The sequence below is a fragment of the Nycticebus coucang genome, chromosome X (assembly GCF_027406575.1).
Source record: "Nycticebus coucang isolate mNycCou1 chromosome X, mNycCou1.pri, whole genome shotgun sequence".
Classification (NCBI taxonomy): Eukaryota; Metazoa; Chordata; class Mammalia; order Primates; family Lorisidae; genus Nycticebus; species Nycticebus coucang.
This window is the reverse complement of record NC_069804.1, coordinates 39,540,498-39,562,503: the sequence shown is the minus strand read 5'-3', so window position 1 is coordinate 39,562,503 and position 22,006 is coordinate 39,540,498. Positions and strand designations below refer to the sequence as shown.

Here is a 22,006-nt window from a genome sequence, read left to right as displayed (position 1 = left end):
CAAAAAAAATGGGTTTTCATGGGAGGGCCTAAACATATTCTTGACCTAGGATTCAAGGTTATTTTGAACCAACTTATGTAAATGTGTTTCACAATTTTTAAATTTACTACAATTTTCAGAACATTTTGTGCTATTTTCTTTCTTATACCAACATTGCCCTTTGATTTGACAAAGTGATGTTGGCACCTGACACTATTCCTTAACTTTATTAAGAGAGTGTAATTAAAAGTTATTTGGGTTCAATTATTTGCTTATCTGCTTCTTTGATTATTCTTTCTCTTTTCATCAATACCAATTTTAGCTTAATTTAATCAAAGTGGTGAAATAATTAGATAGATAAGAAATTCAAAGGAAAATTGATGCATCAGCCTTGATAAGACCCTAAGGCCTCCTGGAATATCAACTTCTTTTATCACTGTTCTCCCAAAGGTTCACCTTGATTTTTATACGTATTTTAACTTTGTGGGTGGTGGGGTGGGTTACTGAGGAAGCTATTAAAATCAATATAAATTGTCAAAAGGCAAGTAAGGTAAAATGCTTCTATTTTTAATATTATAGGGGAATTCTATAAATATGTAGACTATCAAGTATGTGGAAGTTTCACATTCAATGAGAAACAGGGTCAAAAATGATCATTTAAATCATTAATCTACTCATTAAAGGAAAGATCTTATACTACACATTTATTAAGGTCTTTAAGCATACCACCTTTCTTGCTAGATTATTGAGAGGTCTGACATCACAAAGTGTTAGACATAGATGGACCCTGAATATCTTCTTAGTCTAACTTTCTCAAAATAAGGTAAAGCAGGGAGAAATAGAGAAAGCAAGTGTTAGAGTGAGAAATAGAAAACAACTTCTGGATTCCTGGTGAAAGCTCATTCTACTTCTGATGGAAAGAAAAGAAGGAGTTTTCATTGCCTGGCATCAACACCCTCCTCCCTCAGATCCCACTGTGAGTCTTGTGTAAAGTCTTACTCTCTTTCTCCACACCCTGCACAGCAAGGTCTTGGGCACCTGATCCAGGGGATCCTCCCACCTGGGGCTTTAAATCTTGAAGGACTAAAGAAGAGTCAGTGAGATAAGATTTACCATGCTGTTACTGACCAATAGTCCTGGCTGTGTTCAGTGGCTAGCAAGGTATTGCCATAGTGACTAGGTCAAAAGGTGGCTGTGGACTACTGCAAAGTCAGCAGCCATATCCTAACGCCATCTCTGGCTGCTTCCCCTTCCTAGTTTTCCACCTTTGCCCAAACATTTTTCTTTAGACTTTCTGTTAACTCTATGAGTTCCCTGAGGTTTTCCCACTAAATCCTCTTTCCCCTAAGAGCTGTCTGATTCAGAAATTGACATTGCAAAGTAAGTTGCAGGCAACTGACCCTTAGGGAAAATTGATAAAATCAGGATTGATTGACAGTTAAACTCCCCCTTAGAAACATGGGGGAAAACAGCTTATTAAACAGTTGCCTACGGTCACCTGGAATCTCCATTGAGAGAATAATTCAAGGAGAATATTATGAAGGGTATGAGAAGTTCAATGACAGCTGATGAGGTAGCTTCTTCTTACAATAAATAGTTTAATGGCAAAAAAGTCATTTGCCTCAGCAGATCTGAGATGGTCAAAGATAAATTCAGACTTTGGTTTGATTCTGTGTGCTAATGAATCTCCATGTCAGTAGTATTCACAGCCCTGATAGGTTTCTTAGGTGCAGATTGTGGCTTTATCTGGGTTAGATTGAAAGCTGGAAAATTGACAGGAAAAATATATGAGAGGATTTAGAGGACCTATGCATTCTGAACCCTTAATTCTCATTAAATCTCCCTTGCCAGCTTAAGAAATATCTCCTGCCTTCTCTGAAGAAACTGTTCTTTCCTTGATTGAAGATGCTTTTTTACCTGAGGGAGTTACCTCTCAAGATGAACCCAGTTCTCTTCCTCCTCCTCCCTCCTTTATTATTTCCTAAGATTGTCAGATTTCAGCATGACCCTAGGTGGAGTGGCAGTAACAAAGTCAAAAGCAAGAAAAGGCCAAAGAATTTCCAAATTTCTAGTTTATATTGGGAAAACTCTGTTAAAGTGTATATGGAAATAGAGTACAAGGATGCTTGATGAAGGATGAGAAATGTAATTTAAGATTCATTGTATATTGAGCAGCTCTGCTAAATCCAGGGAGTGAATATGTTAAATACTCCTAGTAAGCAAACCTTCATGCAATGCACCTCACTAATTTTACCTGGAGGGAGAGAAGACCTGAGGCACGAACCTATACGAATTCATGAGCAGTGGTTAAAGATTTGGCTAGATGATTAGGGACATGAAAGGGAAAAGGTTAAGACTGGAGACAAGTCTTTTCTCATATTTGAGAAAATTGCAAATGGACATCGCAGAGGATACGAATATTGATGCCCCATGTGAATGCACACCAGGAGGAAATTCTTCTATCTATTTATAATTACTCTGTTTTTAAAAAGTTATGTTGCATTTGAAGGACATAATTGTAAATGTTTCCTATATAAATAGCAGCTGAGAAAAAACAACATAGTATTGAGAGAAATGCATCTTCAGAGAATATTAGGTATCAACAATCCAAGAGGTTTAGGTGTTCCAGGAAAACATTGACTAGGGCATTCCGTTTGGTGGGCCTGTATATGTTTTTTGACTGCTTAGCATTTGAATTCCTAACTAGATATGAGATCTTAGTCCTATTGTCTTGCACAAAGATCTAGAGAGGTAAAGGGACTTTCCTAAGGTCAGGAAATGAAGGGGGAAAAAAATGAGGGAGAAAAGGCAGAGAACTAAAAATAAAAAAAAAAAATCTCTGCATTCTTGTGTGATATTCTTACTGTCAAAGATTAGTAAAGATTCAGAAGGTCATTGGTTAATAAAGATTTGCCTTTTTTTTTTTTAGAGGAAACAGAGAGTTGCTTTGTTTCTAGAAATCTCCAATTGTGTGAGTCTTTATAGAAGGCAGCAACTTAGTTCCCACCAGGGAAGCCAATAGCAGGCAGTATTTTCTCTCCCTTCCCTTTGACAAAGCGGGTATGGGTAGGTGAATTAGCTTCAGCCAATTAGATGTTCCCACCTGGGACTTTATTTTCAAGACTGTAAAGGAAAGATAAGGGAACAAAGAGATTAAAAGTATGGTGAAATCAGTAGCATCTGGCAATGTGTCCTAGCCAGATTTCTACTACTGGGTAGCCTTTCTTGATCTGTTTTTTTCTTTCTGAGCTTCATTTCCCAATCTTTCCACTGGTTCTGTGCATCAGCTGATATATACCTATGAAAGCTGATTTGAATAGCTATATCAATGAGTTCTCATGTCTTTTATCTTCTGCTTGGGTTTAGCCAACAGAATCCCAGCAGTAGAGTGAAGGGAGGGAGTAGAGTGAAGTGAGAATATTTATTTTCATGGTTTCCTCCTTATAAGATCAACTTGCTTCTCAATAGAAATTCACTATCCCTTTCAAAGTGAGCTACTCTATGCTAGTCTTTCTCCTTCCAAGTTCTAATAAACTTTCTCAGGGATCCTCAAACTACGGCCCGCGGGACACGTGACGCGGTGTGATTGTATTTGTTCCCATTTTGTTTTTTACTTCAAAATAAGATATGTGCAGTATGCATAGGAATTTGTTCATAGTTTTTTTTTTTTTTAAACTATAGCCCGGCCCTCCAGTGGTCTGAGAAATAGTGAACTGGCCCCCTGTTTAAAAAGTTTGAGGACCCCTGCTTTGGCCAGGGGATAGTAATAATTCCAAAGCTGATAGCCCTGGGTCCTTTCACTGTACCTTGCGCTTGCCCTAACCCCTTTCTAATCCTTTAAGATTATTTCCTTTGTAAATAAACTCTTTTCAAATTATCCTAATAAGAGAATATCATCTGTTAGTTGGAAACCTGACTGATATGCTTTCAAATACATTCCTTCTGGCTGGGTGTGGTGGCTCATGCCTCTAATCTTAGAACTCTGGGAGGCCAAGACAGGTGGATTGCTTGAGTTCAGGAATTCAAAACTAGCCTGAGCAAGAGTGAGACCTCCTCTCTAAAAAAATAGCTGGGCAGGGTGGCACCTGTGGCTCAAAGAAGTGGGGTGCCGGCCCCATATGCCAGAGGTTGTGGATTTCAAACCCAGCTCCAGCCGAAAACTGCAAAAAAAAAAAAAAAAAAAAAAAAAGCTAGGCATTGTGGTGGGCACCTATAGTCCCAGCTACTTGGGAGACTGAAGCAAGAGAATTGCTTAAGCCCAAGAGTTTGAGGTTGCTGTGAGCTATTACACCACGGCATTCTACCAAGAGTGGCAAAGTGAGACTGAGTCTCACACACACACAAAAAAATTCCTTCTCTGGTTGACTTCGTTCTAAAGAAACCCAACAGACTTAGCCTTCTAAGAGGAAGATAAAGAACAAAAGCTCAGAGTTGGGATCAAAGGTGAAATTTTCAGTAAACAGTAGTAAATGAGATTGACTGTTTTCAAAGGACCCTGTTAGGAAAAAGTCACCCATGGAAAGGCACAAATAAAAATGGCTCAAAATATACTCAGAGTTTTCAAGCCTGATTCCTAGTCAGAGGGCAATGACAATCAGCTGATATAAAGGGGAGCTTCTGTTCATAGATACACAATTGTTAAACAGTTGAGCCATTCATTTTTAAATGATAGTCATTAAGTTCCCTCCTTGCTCCCTCCCTCCCAATTCCTACAGTGCTTTGCACAAAGTGAAATGCACATAGGTTCTTCCAGCTGTCACCTCCCTTGTTTTCTTTGCTGACAGAGAGACACAGCTGCGGCCATGTTTGGAATGATGCATCATGAAAAAGCTATTAATCTGGCTCCACCTAGATGCACCAAGGTTTAACTGCAAGACTGCCTCCAGCTTAATCGTAAGAGTATGTACAAAGTAATGAAACTTTAAAAACCAACTGTGAAACACCAGTAATGGGACTTGAAACGATGAGGGAAAGTAAGTAATATATATAGAGTTCGCTGAAAAATGGACACTATAGGTTTTATACACATCACATTTAAAACACACAACCTTCCTGCAAATTAGGAGTTATTTTCCTGTTTTACCAGATGAAAACTAAGAGACAAAGAACAGGGAAATTGTCCAGATTATTAAGGTAATATGTGATAAATCTTGAATTCCATGCCATGCTATCCCAAACCTACTCTCTAAATTAGGATGTGTTTCCCCTGGAGATACTTAAGGCGATCTATTTTGGTGGAGCAAAACAAATAATAGAACTTTTCATTATGTTTATTTTTTATCAAACCTCTTAAAATTAGGCCTGTAATCGTAGCACTGGGGGCGGCAGAGGAGGGTGGATTACTTGAGCTCACAGGTTCAAGACCAGCCTGAGTCAGAGTAGACCTCATTTCTAAAAATAGCCAGGCATCCCAGCTACTCTGGAGGCTGAAGCGAGAGGATCACTTGAGCTCACGAGTTTGAGGTTGCTGTGAGCTATGACGCCAGACCACTCTACTGAGGGCAACAAAGAGACAGAGTCTTAAAAATAAAATAATTGTGTGTGTGTTTACAGTAGTACATGCATATAAATATGTAAATACACATATATTGCTTCTGCTGAGTAGTCTTCCCAGAGATCTCTGTCCTTTCTTTTCCTTTTTTTTTTTTTTTTGAGCCTCATTCTTTGATCTTGTCATTGAGTACCAGCTGATAGCCTCAAGTGTTAGATACCTGCTCAGGAAAGGTTGTGCTTGCTCTGGCAGCACATACGCCTACTCAGAAAGGTGATTTGTATGGACTACATCAACGAGCTCTCCTGTCTTCTGGCTTTTGGTCGATTATAAATGAGGATGCGTAATGTACAAAGTATGAAGATGGCTGCTCTATGCTTTTCTAGAAGCAGTAGAGTGTAGTTGTTAGGAACATAAATTCTGGAACCAGACTATGTTCAAATACCAGCCCTATCACATTTTAACTGAGAAACCTTGGGTAAATTAACCCAACCATACCTCAGTTTTCTCTTTTGTAATATGTAAATTTAAAGAGTTAATACATAGAGTGCTTAGACCAATATCTGGTATGTAACAATGTTGCAGGAAGATGAGGCCCAGTGGGGAGAAAGAGCACCCAAATACCCTATTTAAGTGGAAAAAGGCTTTTATTTAGACAGCAAAGCTAACGGGCATAGAAGAATTTGAAATGGCTGCTCTCCTCAACTGGCTTGGTCTTTCCCTTTTTATCTCAAGTTAAAAAGTTCCAGCCCACAGGTACCTTTCTCATTAGTCAGTTTCAATCAAGCAAGAGATGCTGTTCCAGCCCCCACAGAATTATAGGATTTCACAGAAGTGGCTTTTTTTATTTTTTTATTAAATCATAGCTGTGTACATTGATATGATCATGGGGCATCATTCACTAGCTTCACAGATCGTTTACCAAGTTTCACATATACCCTTGTAAGATGCACCGCTGGTGTAATCCCACCAATCCCCTTCCTTCTACCCACCTCCCCCCTCCCTCCCCTCCCTTTCTCCCTTCCCCCTATTCTTAGGTTGTAACTGGGTTATAGCTTTCATGTGAAAATCCTAAATTAGTTTCATAGTAGGGCTGAGTACATTGGGTACTTTTTCTTCCATTCTTGAGATACTTTACTAAGAAGAATATGTTCCAGCTTTTTAACAGAAAATACCCCAAGGTCTGGCATCGCTTCCAAAAGAAGTATTAGAGAAGATTCTTAGCAATCACAGCAAAGCTAAGCTATGTGACCTCCCAAGTAAGGGGAAACATCTCACTTGGATATCTAAGTTATGTCTATATAAAAAAAAACAATAATAAAAAAAAAAAACAATAGCCGGGCGTTGTGGCGGGCGCCTGTAGTCCCAGCTACTCGGGAGGCTGAGGCAGGAGAATTGCCTAGGTCCAGGAGTTGGAGGTTGCTGTGAGCGGTGTGATGCCACGGCACTCTACCGAGGGCTATAAAGTGAAACTCTGTCTCTACAAAAAAAAAAAAAAAAATGCTTACATTACTGTAAAAAAAAAATCACTATTATGTTAGAACATGGTGTAATGGAGGGAGTCCAGCCATTAACATAAAATAAAACTAGGTTTGAATCCTGTTGCAATATTTTCTAGTAGATTCACAGATCACTAACATAGTTAAAGTGATTTAGCAATTTCTTGCTTGCAGGTTTAGGGTAGGAGATGAGTTCGGCGAGTTAAAGAACCAGATAATGCAGAATCCTGTAGGCTATTGTTGGGACTTTGACTTTTATTTTGAGTGAGCAAGAAAGCTATTGCAAGGTACTGAGAAAGGGAAGAACAGATTAGGCCTTTAAAAAGATCCTGGGCTGTGAATAGTGTTAGGGTGGAAGTAAGGATGTCAATTAGAAGTGATGGCAATAGTCCAATGAGAGCTGATGGTGTTTTGGAACTGGAAACTAATAATGGAGTTGGAGAGACATAATGAGTTTGCAGATATATTTTGAAATAGAACTTTCCAGAATATTTTTATAGGAATAAGGTAGGTAAAAGGCCCAATTCAGGTATCTGATAATACAACAAACCCAATGTAGGGACACAATCATTACTACTCTATGCTTAAAACTTACACAGTAATCAACAGGTAACCAGTTTGTTCATGATGAGTATGAACTAGGATCTTCTTTTTTACTTCCTAATATATTTTGGCTTTTCCTCAATAGGCAGATAGCATATTTGTAAGAGCCAGGGTTCTGTAGAAAGACAGATATGGGTTCAAATCCTGACTTCATCTCTTAATGGCTGTTTGAACTTGAACAAGTCAATTAATCTCTATGTACTTCAGTGTCTTCAGCTATAAAATGGGGAGAGTTTTGAGAGGATTCAATGGGTTAATGTATGTACTTACAGCGGTGTAACATGGCATATATAATTGTCAAAACTCATCAAAGCCCACAATTAAAATGGGTGCATTTATTTTATGTAAATTATGCCTCAATCAAGTCAACTTAAAAAGAAAAGTTATTTATTTATTTATTTATTGGCATTTTTTGGCCAGGGCTGGGTTTGAACCTGCCACCTCTGGCCCGGTGCCCTACTCCTTTGAGCCACAGGCGTGCCCAAAAAGTTATTTCTAATTAATAATATTTCAATTGTGAATTAAAGTACAGGAAATAATAACAGTCACACATCTACTACTCTGCTTGGAAAGAACTCTTTTCTTCTTAAAGAAGTGAACCATTACAGGTACTTATGAAGTTTCACCATTTATCCTTTACCCTTTCTTCTGTTTTGGAGGAAATGACTCTCCCTCATGTGGATTATTCATTCCTGTGAATGATCATTTTATATATATATATATATATATAAAATATTCTATTGTCCATGTGTTCACTTTTTATTTGTTTGTTTGAGACAGAGCCTCAAGCTCTCACTCTGGGTAGAGTGCTGTGGCATCACAGCTCACAGCAACATCCAACTCCTGGGCTCAAGCGATTCTCCTGCCTCCACCTTCCAAGTAGCTGGGACTACAGGCGCCTGCCACAATTCCAGGCTATTTTTTCGTTGCAGCTGTCATTGTTGTTTGGTGGGCCTGGGCTGGATTCCAACCCACCAGCTCAGGTGTATGTGGCTGGCGCCTTAGCTGCTTGAGCCAGAGGCGCCGAGCCCATGTGTTCACTTTTTAGATAATATAATATCATATACACATCATTTTGTAATTTTATTTTTTCTCTCAATATTAAGTTTTTGAGAATTCTTCATGCTCATACACCTAAAAATGGTTCATTAATCCTAACTGCTATATGATATTCTGCTGTGTAAATAAACAGTCTATCCACTCCTTTACTCATGGACATTTAAATTATTTTCACTTTTTTCTAGGATTAACAATGCTGCTATTACCATCCTCGTGTATGTCTTTTGGGCACAAGTTATCTTTTCGACTTTAGTTTTGGCCAATTATTCTCTAATATAGTTTTGCTAATTTCACCAGAAATCATTTTGTCAGGATACCTCCTGTGTAAGTACCTCAAATCATGTAAAATTATTAATAATATGTTTAATGTCAATCTTATAAGTATAAAATGTTATCCCATTATTAATTTATTTTGCATTTCTCTTATTCCAGTAAGGCTGAACATCTTTTTATATGTTTATCAGCCATTTGGATTTTTATTTCTGTGAGATGATATCCTTTTCCTATTATTTATTTCTTATCTTTATTATCTTTTTCTTATTGATTTATTGGTATTTTACACAATATTTTCAATACTAGATCCTTTGTCTGTTAATTGTCTATAATCACATTTATCATATTTTTTTCCTATGGCATCTATGGACTAGTTTTTATGCCTTTCCATGGCTATATAAAATGTGATCTGTGGGCCATCACCAGTAGCAGAAGCAGCAAGGAATGTGTTAAAAATGCACATTTCCTATGCCTACCCTAGACCTGTGGAATCAGATTCTGAATTTTAATAAGATCACTAGGTGATTTGTATGCACATTAAAGATTTTTAAATACTGGATTAGATAATTAAGAAAGAACAAAAGTGCAAAATTTCCTCTCTTGGGTAATAAATATCACAACAGTTCCCACCTGTCTTCTGTTTCTTTTTCTTTATACATAAAACTTCCTGGCTTTGGACTTAACAGTCCTCAATTTGTATATCCTAGAGGTGCACTAAAAAAAAATCAGAGATCAGAGAAATTATTAGAATCTGTTTTGTAAATTTAGATGTCTATGGGATTTCACAGTGAAGTCTGAAAAGTAAAGACACACCTGTTTCTGATTCCAAATGGAGAAATAAACAGCAATAGCAACTGTATTATAATGTAACTAAAAATGCAAGCCTTGGATGTGTTGGTGAATGCTGTCAAGAAAAAAAAAATCAGTTAGGAAGCATGATCCATCAAATGTTTTCCTTGTTAATACATGCCACTATTTTTAGCTGACACAAAATACTCCAGAAATGAATGACAACTAAAATTAATAGAGGAAATTGCCAAGACTTATATATGTTGTCAGATGTGTGATGACTTCAGTGTATCAACATGATTTCCTGAGAAGTATGTGAATGTTTGGCCACACATGAAGGGGGTGCAAAAAGAGCTGAGAGTTACAAAATTATGCCTTAAAAGGCCCTGCCTTCTCCAACCTGAGGGAGGTGACTCCACAGGCTGAAACCATCAGGCTGCAGGGATTGCACAGAGGTATTTACTACTCTCTGAATGTCCATGGATTCTCCCACATTTCCCAGTCCCTGTGTATTTAGAGACACATAGCCCTTGGATCTTGCCAATGGGTTGTGAGGAGTAGAAACATGTCACTTTTGGCCTGAAACATTTAATTTTCCACTTCTTCTCCCTTTGGCCACACTCCAGCAACCACAAAGGTCATGAGTGGCAAAAAGTGTGGTTGAACCTCCATCAGTAGGCTAAACCTGTACATGGCCAGGTGGAACAGATCCCCCCACTAGCCCATACTGGACATGTAGTATTAGTGAGAAAGAAACTTCTTTGTTTGTGTTAAGCCACTGAGATTTGGGTGTTGTTTGCATTGCAGCATTGCATGGATTACACTGGCTAATACAGCGAGCACAGCCGACTCTTCTGTATTAGTAATGGCTAATAGTACTGAGTACTACACTGTTCCAGGTGCCAAGCTCTAAGTTTTACATGTATTAATGTCTCACAACCTTCTGAGATAGATGATAGCATTATCAAATATTATATGACATATATGCTCTAAGGTTGTAGCATAACCATATAGATACATGATATATGTGATATAGTGCTAAATCATATAGCTCAAGAGTAGATAAAGATGTACCACCTATATCAATAGTATACTGTCAAAGGTGGTCATTCTCTCCTCCTATTATGCTAGAAGTGTTCTCTCTCCTTTTACCTAAGGAGTATCTCCATGTGCCTCACATTATTGATTATTCCTTCACTCTCCCAGATCTGCACTCTGTCCTCATCTATTCATTTTGGCTCTTAAGCATTCTTGAGTCTCTCCAAGTTTAACCCAGCCCTCCATCCACCTCACTTTCCCCTCACCTCCTACGCCATCTTTATCTCTTATCTCTAAAGCTTTCACCCTAATTATTCCTTCAGCTTCTCCCATTTACCAATTACTCCAAAATTGTTTCTTCTTCCAGCTCTCCACCAAACAGCCCTTTCCAGCACGGCCAATGATGGCTTTATATTCGGGGGGGGGCATTTTATTCTCAACTTATTTAATTTTTTTGACACCAATGACCATACCCTCTTGTTGAAACATGGTTCCATAGGCTCTCCCTCTCTGGCCACTCTATGTCCTTTGCAGCTTCATCATCTTTTGCAGGGCTGTTAAATTTTGGCATTCTTCACTACTACCTATTCTATCCTCTTTTGTCTTCCCTTTCTATAGTTTCTTTCCAGTCTTTCACCAAGTCTTTCCACTTCTCAAGCCTGCTAATACCACATAGACTCAGGCATTCCTGAGTCTAATACGTGCCTTCATCTGGGGCTTCTGTTCAGCACCTCCATTTTGATGACTTAGTGTGCCTAAGGCTGAACTCATCATGTTCCCCTCACCCCACCTACCTAACTCCAGCCTCACCTGTTCCTTCCTCAGTGTTCCACGTCTTAGTAAATGGCACCACTCTCCTGTTTATGTTGGAAACCTGAGAGTAGGGCTACATTAATACCTTTGGGGGCACTCAGCACCAAAATGTGCTTTACTGTATTTGAAATAAAAACAAACCATATCATAATGAAAGTAAATCTTTAAAAATTCTCATTTTTCCCATGGTAACAATTATGATGCATTTAAAATGAATAGCAAATCCTATTCAAAATAACCTCAGACTCTTTCTTCACTGGTGCTCTAAGAGCTATTTGACAGTCCAGGACTATCTAGGAGTCAACAATCAGACACTATCAGCTCTTGAATCTACCAATAAAGTATTTTCAAATATGCCTCCTCCTCTTGGTGTCAATGAACTGTACTCCAAACCAGCCTGACCACTTGTCTGAAATTCTGCAATAGCTTCTGAAGAACTCTGCTCACTGCTCCAATTTATTGTCTACAAAGCAGCCAGGCAAGGCAGAATGATTTCAGGAACCCATATAACTCATCGTGTCCTGTCACTCCACTGATTAAAACCTCTCAGTGGTTCTCCATTATCCTTAGAATAAAATCTCAGATCCTTAACAGGCATAAGACACTGCCAAATTTCCAGGAACTGACGTCACCTCTTTGAGCTACTAGAAAGAGACAAACTTTGAAGGAGATTTAGCATACAGTTTACTCTCTCCCTAGAGCTCTCTGACGCCTCCCAGCTTCTCCTTTTTCAATTCTTAGATTTAATTTCTTTTCTTCAGATAAGCTTTTCTTAACCTCCCATACCAGGTCAATGCTCCTAGTTAAACACTTCCTTAGTAACCCCCAATTTGCTTTGCAAGTAAATGATTATTTTTGTAATGGGTATTTTAATATCCCCTCCAATTTTAATGCAAACTTCCTGAGAAATAGTTGGAAACACACTCTACTACACAAAAGTAATCCAGGTATCCCTGAATGCAGCTTTGTCTGATTCTAGACCTCATACTACATAAATCTACTCATCCTGGAAAATGGATTTTTGTCTCTTCATTTTATGATGTCCAAGTGTAAACGAATGGGAAACTAAGTTTTGACTAGCTGAGCAAATTCTTAATTGGGCTGTTGGTGAATCCCTGTGTGTGACTACAGGCTGGACTAACTGAAGTGAACTCCATTTCTCCCACTGTATCATCTCCACATCCTTAAACAGGGATGACATTAAACATCTTTCAGGGTTGTAATGGTACGCATTCATTCAATAAATATGCCAGATCTTGGTTTAGATACTGGGGATGCAAATGACATTTAGGATATAAGGCATTGTTTCAAGTGAAAGCTAAGTTAAAAAAAAAAAAGAAACAAACAAAATAAAGCGTTTAGCATAGTGCCTGTGTCATTTAATGCTACAGTTGGTCACCTTTACTACTAGCATAATAACTGCGTGTCGTCATTTGATCACGTTTCACAGCTCGCGCGAGAGTTCACTAGATTTGTGACGTTAGTCGCTTGGCGGCCGTTCACTGCGGCGCCAAGATCTTATCAGCACGAGCCTGCGCACTTTGAACCATCACAGTCCCACGTGGCCGCCCCTCTACTCTGGGCCTTTAGAGGGCGCGCGGTCTCTACCACCTCGCGCGCGGCGTCTGCGCCTGCGCAGCAACCGTCGCCCAGCCTCCGCGCCCCGCCCCAAGGCCTCGTGCTCCAACGCTCCGCCTCCGTTGCCCCTAGCGGTTATTTGTTGATTGCCCGGCGCGCTGTAGTAGTAGAGGCCCGGAGCGTCCCTATGGGAATCTGGGGGGGTTTCGCGGCCGGCGTCGGGGCTGAGATGTTGTTCTAGGCCCTACCGACTCTCCCCCGTCACACTTTTGACCCAGGTACAGGTTTCCTGTAACCCTCTCAGCATGGAGGAGCGCAAGGAGCTGGTGCCGGGTGAGTAACTGCTGAAGCGGTGGCGGCGGGCCGGGAGGGAGGGTCCACGGGCCGGAGGGCGGCCAGGCCCCGCCTGTGGGCCGGCCTTGTCCGGGGATAGGCCCGAGCCTTGGCGGCCGGACTGGGAGGGGAGCTTTAGCCGCGCCCCCGCCGATACTTAGGGGAGACGGCTGCAAGGATGGTATGGGACGCCGGGGAAGGAGCTTTACTGTAAAAAAGCTAATCTTTGGACAAGTTTCTTGAAGGCAAGGGCACTTTTTACTTCGGCAAATTTTTCAAAGTACTTCAGACTTGGCGGTCCGCAGGACTCGCTAAAGTATTAAATGTAAAGAGTGGGTGACTCGGGGATACGAGGTAAAAGGGAATAGAGGAAACAAATCGGATGAAGTAAGGTGGGGGGAGATGGAACTTTTAGGGCGTGTTTTTCTTTATTTTTTCTAGATTTTTTCCCTCTGAGTTCTATAGTTAGAAATATATTTGGCATTCTGACCGGGTACCACATTCGGTTCACTTTGGGAGGTTGAGGCGGGAGGATCACTTGAGGCTGGGGGTTCGAGACCAGCTTGGGCGACATAGCAAGGCGACCCCCGTCTTTACAAAACTTTTTTTTTGGGGGGGACGGAGTCTCTGTCGCCCTGGGTAGTGCTGTGACGTCATCAAGCTCACCTCTACCTCAGACTCTTGGGCTCGAGCGATCCTCTTGCCTTAGCCACCCCCCGGACCCCCAGTAGCAGGGACTACCGGCTCCCGCCACAACGCCCGGCTATTTTTTCTACTTTTAGTAGAGACGGGATGTATATTTGGCAGTGTGACCGGGTACTGCACTGGGTACCGCGTTTGGTTCACTTCAGGAGGTTGAGGCGGGGGGATCACTTGAGGCTGGGGGTTCGAGACCAGCTTGGGCGACATGGCGAGGCGACCCCCGTCTCTCAAAAACCTTTCTTTTTTTTGCGGTTTTGGCCGGGGCGGGCTTGAACCCGCCACAACTGGTTTATGGGGGCCGGTGCCCTACTCCTTTGAGCCACGAGCGCTGCCAAAAACTTTTTTTGAGTCTCACTATGTCGCCCTCAGTAGAGTGCTGTAGCGTCACCGCTCACAGCAACCCCAATCTCTTGACCGCTCAAGAGATTCTCTTGTCTCAGCCTCCCAAGTAGCTGGGACTACAGGCGCCTGCCACAACGCCAGGCTGTTTTTTTTGGTTGTAGTTATTATGGTTGGTTGGCAGGCCCAGGCTGGGTTCGAACCCGCCAGCCCCCGTGTATGTGGCCTGCGCCCTAGCCGCTGAGGTATAGCGCCGAGCCTTTTTTTTTTTTTTTTTTTTGAGACAGAGTCTCTGTTGCACTGGGTAGTTTTGTGACGTCATCACAGCTCACAGCAACCTCAGTGGTACAGGACTTGGGCTCAAGCAATCCTCTCGTCTTAGCCTTGCCCCACCCCAGTAGCTGAGATTACCAGTTCCTGCCACAACGCCCAGCTATTTTTTTTTCTTTCTATTTTTAGTAGAGATGGGGTCTTGCTCTTGCCAGGCTGGTCTCGGCCGAACTCCTGAGCTCAAGCGATCCCCCCACATCGAACTCCTAGAGGGCTGGGATTATGGTGTGCCCGCTCCCTGCTCTGCAAAACCTTTTTTAAAGGAAATTAGCTGAGCGTGCTGGCACGCCCTTGTAGTCTCAGCTAATGGGGAGGATTGCTTTGAGCCCAGGACTTAAAGGATGCAGTGAGCCATGATCATGTCACTGCACTCCAGCATGGGTGACAGAATGAGACCTTGTCTCAAAAAAAAAAAAAAAAAAAGAAAAGAAAAGAAATAGATGTTTAATGAAGCAGTACCTGTTTTAACAACTTGGAATGTGCTCAGAGCTTTTCTATAATATTCTCCTTTAAAAATAAAAATCGTGATCCACTAAATTAATTTTCTGACTAACTAATGGGTCTCAACTAACGTTTTGGAAAAAAGAAAACACTAGGTTTGAACAGAATATACCTTCCCTGAAATATATGTTTTCTTCCATGCTCCTAGCTGGGACATGGTTAGATTTCTGGCCTCCTGGAGTTAACAGTTTAGTGAGCTATATGAGAAAGTAAACAAAATAATAATATAGTTTAATAGTAGATGCCACTGGGCCAGAGCAGAGCCAACAAGTCCTGGCTTGGGTTGTGGGTGTCAGGGAAGGTTTCCTGGGGAGCCAGGACCAAACAGTTGAAATGATTGATTCTGGGTAAATCCAGAGCCTATTTTAGGTCCTGGCCTCCCCACTTTCAATTATTTGGAACCGAGGTGGCTCACAATGGTTTTCAAAAGGTTTTCCATAGTGGCTAGTCTCTTGTGCATTAATATTTATTATTAATACTTACATTCACTAAGTTTTCATTTCTTGTACTGATTAGTTTCTTTATATGTGATCATCTTCCTTGGTATTTCCTCTGAAGATGGATCTGGCCTCCTGTTTGGTGTATGTGAATATTTAAGTGGTTATTGGGAACTGGTAGTGGGTTTTGGTCTCTCTTCAAAGTGGTACAGGACCAAATCAATTTGTGAATACTACTTCGGTCAGGTAATGACTTAACTTAAGAGTGCTAAATCTCAACATTCCTCTAGTGATAACCCCCTTTCCCAGTTTCCTAGGAATGGGGTATTTCATGATGGTGTGTTGGGAGACAAAATCATATTTACTAAGCAGTATTTATGGAGAGAGAAAAAGACATCTCTAACTAGCTACAGTACATGAGTAATGAAGTTTTTGAGTAGCTCTACTGAGAGGATCCTTTCATTTTGTACTTGATCCCTTGTTTATTCTGAATTCTTGGTAGGAATGTTCAGGAGATGCTTAAATGCTTCTCTGTTGAAGACTTGGGTAATATGCTGTCTTTTACATTAAAAGCCTTGAAAGTTATATTTGAAATCCTCCTCACCGTTATGATGACCTAAAAACAGTTATGAATATATCTGTGTGTAAGGGTGAACTTTTCGGTGTGAAAAGTAAAGCAGACTTAATAAATAACTAGTGTTTATTGACGGACTACATTGTCCTAAGCAATATGGGTAGTGTATGTAGTCTATGGTCCCAGTAACCTTAGAATGTAGTTGAGAAAACAAAATATTGGTCAACAAAAAGATTTGTGTAACAGTTTGCTAGGTAGTGCATAATTAATTGCCATATAAATTATACAGATTATATAGTTCAGAGAAGCCAATGATTGTTTCTAACTCTTATGGTAGAAGAAGGGGTTGCAGAGGTGGCTGTGAGCTAGTGTGTTGGAGATGTAGGCTCTGTACTAGGTTCTTTATACAGGTCATCACATTTAATCCTTATAACAATCCTATGAGATTGGTATAGCCCCGTGTTTATACAGTCGTCAACACATTGTACATTTATTTGGCCAACCTCCGTTGGGTTCATGGTATATAAAAAGGAATATTATTATCTATACCCTAGTCTAATAAAGACCATAAATAACTATTGAAGATGAATCTAAGTCTCAGTGAAGTGACCTGTTTGGGATCATATAACTAATTACAAGCAGTGTGATAATTTGAACGTACGCCTTTAAAGCCTATGTTTATTTATTTTTTTCTAGCTGCTTCTCATAATGCAAATGAAAGGGGTAGTGTTTGAATAACTTGTTTCTCTCGGTCTTGCTTTTAGTTTTATGGGTATCAATTGGGATTACCAATAGCGAAATTAAGAGTTCACCTTTTGGGAGAATATTCCTTCCCTTGCATGACAACACTAGAGGTTCCTTGGAAAAATAAAACCAAAGAAAGATGTCCTCTTCCTGTGGATATCCTGAGGATTCTAATGAAGAAACTATTAATACTGTCCTGTTTCTGGGGGGGTAGAGAAAAGCCCTTAGTTGGGGGCCAGACCACAAGGTGTCATCCAGAGGAAATAGTGCATGAATTGTACCAATTCTTTTCAGGGAGCAGACGTCCACCTGGTAACAGAGAACTATTAGTAACAGATAACTGCCTTCCTTGTGGTAAGTATAGTTCTTTATACCAGTAAATGAATAATACATGTTCAATTAAGTAGATTTCATATATCAAACTAGAGTGAGGTCTGAGAAGTAAGATTGAATTAAGGTGGAAGAAGGAGGGCTTAAACATTGCAAGGGGTTTGGATATGGATAAATTGCCAAAAAAAGTATTTTATAACATTGAACATAGTAGAAGTTGTAAAATAGAAACCATCTTATATTTGCAGATTCTGGTGCTGTGTTTACATTTGGAAAGACTAAATTTGCTGAAAATATTCCCAGCAAATTCTGGTTTAAAAGTGATACACCTATATGTCTTTCATGTGGAGATGAACATAGTGCTATTGTTACAGGTTAGTATTACAATCCTAAATGAGGAGAATAATACTTCGATAATCCTAAATACTATAGATGTGCTGTGTTTTAAATATGTTAAAGATATATAGGAATTTTTTTTACTTTGCCAGAAAATTCTTCACAAATTTATACATCGAAAGGGTCTTTTAAATTTTTAGTTTGCCTAGTATATTTGTGTATATGTTCTATACATAAAACTTTATAGAAATAAATATATTTCAATATAATTAAAAAACTGTTCCTGTATAATCTTAGAAACTCTTTTATACCTCATACATCTGGTTATACACAGATGGACAAGGTAACCTGTTTCAACTTTGAAAGGTATGACATTTTTAAGTGTAGCTTTTTAATGCTTTATGATGACTTCATCTTACATTAAGTGAAAAATGCTTTAATTTATTATTTCTTTTTCTCTCTCACCAGGAAATAATAAGCTTTACATGTTTGGCAGTAATAACTGGGGCCAGTTAGGATTAGGATCAAAGGCACCTGTCAACAAGCCAACATGTATCAAAGGTTTGGGGTCATTTCTTATTTATCATTTTAATTCTTAAACTATATAAAAGTACTTTTATATTGATTGTGTAGTTTATAATGCCATAAGTAATTAAGCCTTTAGTTCTTTATTTTCTGACATTTGCTTGAATATTATTAGCGCTTAGCTTACTTTTATATGATATTCAGAATTACTTTAATATGTTTGTTCTAAAAATCACATTGATGTTAAACCCAAAGGAAGTAATGATTCTACATTATTATATCCTTTCTTTTGCTTGTTTGTAAAACTGCTTAAACATTGGCTTGGTGCCAGTCGCTCAGTGGTTAAGGTGCTGGCTACATACACTGGGGCTGGCGGGTTCTAACCTGGCCCGGGCCTACTAAAAACAACAATGACAACTACAACAAAAAAATAGCCAGCATTGTGGTGGGCACCTGTAGTCCCAGCTACTTGGGAAGCTGAGGCAAAAGAATTGCATAAGCCTAAGAGTTTGAGTTTGCTGTGAGCTGTGACACCATGGCACTCTACCGAGTGCGACGTAGTGAGACTCTGTCTCAAAAAAAAAAAACTACTTAAACATTACTATTATTGTGTATACAGAGAACAAACAATGTGTTAGAATTTTGAGCTCTGTCTCATTTAGTAGAGTTACGAACATGCTGCTTCTGTTTAGTTGCTACTTTTATAAAACATGCTTATCTTGCTATGTATAGTGAGTACATGAACTAAACAAAACTTGAGACTAAGGGTTGATTAATACTGGTATAATAGAGCAACAGGACAATATATTTGAAATCAGGGTTGTTCTGGAAAATATTGGAAGTGTAATACCCATACAAAGCTTTCTTGCTGTTATGTGCAAAGCCTCTGGGTATAACCTATGAACACCAAGTGAACTTGAGAGGGCAATGGAGATTTCTTAAGATATGACAAGAGCACTATTCTTTATCTTCCTTGCCAAATTTTAAATTTCAGCTCAACATTTCAATGCAGCTTGTCATATTGCTATTTATAGATAGTGCTATAGGACTTTTTAAGTCTTCAATGAGATCAAAAAGTATTTATTAGGCACAGTCTACTAAACATGTTGGCGTATTCACAATGATCACGATCTTTACTTTCAAGTATCTAATAGAGAAGCTAACAGTATTGTCTTGGCTATGAGATCCTTGAGACCAAGGACTCTAGCTTAGTCATCTTTGCAGCCCCTATGCCAAGCACTTAGAAGATTTGAATGAACAACTTTAACTTAGGTATGTGAATGTATGCAAATGAATATTGGTCTTACAGTTTTTCATCAAGTTTGCTGGAAGGTGAGCTTAATAATGGTGATGGCAGGTTAGGTTGTGGATCAGGTTGGTGAGGAGGCACCATAATAGAATGCAGTGGATCTCAGCACATATTAATTGCCTGTGGAGTTTTTAAAAATATATACATGTGTAGGCTTTACCTTAGGCCCACTGACTTAGATTCTCTAGGGATGGGGCTCTGCTATCTGTATTGTTTCCTAAGTTCCACTGGTTATTATGATGCACATCCAGTTCTCAAAACCTCTGATTTAATAATTAAGAACATTGACTTTGGAATCATATAGATCTGCTTTTTAAATCTCATGTCTACCACTAAGTTACCATTTGACCCAGATTATTGATCATTTTCATTACCATACAGTAATTGTCATTTTTTTTTTACATTTTTTTAGCTCTAAAACCTGAAAAAGTGAAATTTGCTGCCTGTGGAAGGACCCACACCCTAATTTCAACAGGTATCATATTTAGCCCATGTAACGTCCTGCCCAAGTCTGAGAACTGAGGTCTCACTCCAGTAACATGTAGCTTTGTAACACTAATAGAAACTGTACCTCACTGCAACACTGAGATTGGAGTTTTTAAAAATGTAAATGGTTAGTACACTCTGCCTTCACAAATGTGTACATAAACATTAAATGGTTGAAGGAAAAGCTTCTTCTTTTATATTTATTTTTTTGAGACTGAGTCTCACTTATTAACTCTTGGTAGAGTACTGTGGTGTCACAGTCACAGCAACCTCCAAATCCTTGGGCTTAGGCGATTCTCTTGCCTCAGCCCCATGAGTAGCTGGGATTACAGGCGCTCGCCACAACGCCTGGCTATTTTTTTGTTGCAGTTTGGCCTGGGCTGGGTTTGAACCCACCACCCTCGGTATATGGGGCTGGCACCTTACCCACTGAACCACAGGCGCCACCTGAAAAGCTTCTTTTTTTTTTTTTTTGGTATTAAATCAGGGGACAGCATCTCCTTCCCTATGTGCACACCATTATGGGCTGGTTGTTCCTGTTCTTGCTCTTACCTTTTCTTACTGAGAGTGAGTGGAAGCCATCCAAAAAGCTGTTGATTTGAGGGAACAGAATTCCAATCAAAATCTGAAACAGGTAGTGTGTGTGTGTGTGTATGTGTGTGTAGAAATTGACAAAGGAAATCTAACAATTTTGAAAAAGAACAAAATTAGGGACCAGTGCTACCTGATTTGAAGGCACACTGTAAATCTACCCTAATCATGTTACTGGCAAAAAGATGGACAAAGATTAATGGAACAGAATAGAGTCCAGAAGTAGACCTATATGTATGTACCCAACCACCTCACTTCTTTATTGTTTTCCCTTTCTGAAATATCTTTTTTCTTTCTCTCACCTGTTCATATTCTTATCTTTTGAAATCCCCCATAAGTCTTACTTCTTCCATGAAACGTTTTATGACAATCCCACTTTTTACTCATCTAGTTTTCTGACTTATTTTAGCATTTCACTAACTCTGGTTTGTTCCATATGTGTTAAATTGTACAGTCCAATTCCATGTGACCTTGTAGTATCTTCCTTTTGAAATCTAGTCTTGTTTCCTCAATTAGGTTTTATTTTTTCCTAATTAAGAAATCTAATTTTAAATTTTTACTCCTTTACACCGATTTTTCCCTGATTTATCCCTATAATTTAGCAAGGTTTTAACTTTATATGTATTATAATATATATAACTAATTTAATATATGTCTGTTAAAAGTCTTCATTAATTTAGAGCTTATTAGAAGTGTTTGTGATATAAGCATGATGTACTTTTTATTCAGAGTGTAATTAACATTTATATATAATTTACAATGTGCCGAATATTCTAAGAATTTTATATCATCTAATTTAATGTTTATGAAGTAGGTACTATTATCCCCAGTTATAGATGAGGAAAACGAGGCACAGAGAGAGGTTAAGTACAGCTTTCTCAGGGTCCCCAGCTAGTAATGGCAAGCCAGAATTTGCACCTAGGCAGTCTGGCTCTGGAATCTTTCTTCCTAAACACAGTGCTATACTCCTCTCCTATTTACAGAGAAAGTCAAAATAATTATACAACATAGAATTATCATGTTTCTGATATTATTATTATTGGATTTGCCTCATTTTATTTATTTATACTATTGTTATATGTGCTATCTTAGATTTAATGGGCATAGAAGTTAAAATTAATGAACCACATCTTTTAAAATAGTTTTGATTTTTAAACTAATTTGGAAGTTACTTTCCTCATTTTTACTCTGAATTAATAAAGTATGGTATTAGCAAGAAAATATATAGATTCTGTGCATTTGAATTGCTTGTTAAACTCCAGAATGGTTTCTAAAATCTCACAAAAATATATGGCCTTGATTGTTCTGTTTTATTTTTGACAATGAAATGAAGTTGTGCACCAAAAA

At 39.1% G+C, this 22,006-nt stretch overlaps 1 protein-coding gene across 8 annotated transcripts in view; it reads left to right on the top strand.

The window, feature by feature from the left end:
* The first annotated feature begins 13,316 nt into the window (after positions 1-13,316).
* The window catches only part of RPGR (retinitis pigmentosa GTPase regulator), a 63,097-nt gene continuing 54,407 nt past the window's right edge, over positions 13,317-22,006 (top strand). For 4 of the 8 annotated variants that reach the window (XM_053580539.1, XM_053580533.1, XM_053580537.1 and 1 more), the window contains exons 1-5: positions 13,317-13,455; positions 17,377-17,436; positions 17,661-17,786; positions 18,217-18,309; positions 19,995-20,057. In XM_053580539.1, coding sequence (XP_053436514.1) covers positions 13,428-13,455; positions 17,377-17,436; positions 17,661-17,786; positions 18,217-18,309; positions 19,995-20,057 — 370 coding nt within the window. In that variant the 5' untranslated portion in view covers positions 13,317-13,427. Of the gene's footprint in view, positions 13,456-17,376; positions 17,437-17,660; positions 17,787-18,216; positions 18,310-19,994; positions 20,058-20,555; positions 20,703-22,006 lie in introns of those variants that run through there. The other 4 variants (XM_053580542.1, XM_053580536.1, XM_053580540.1 and 1 more) reach the window with 2 other exon arrangements.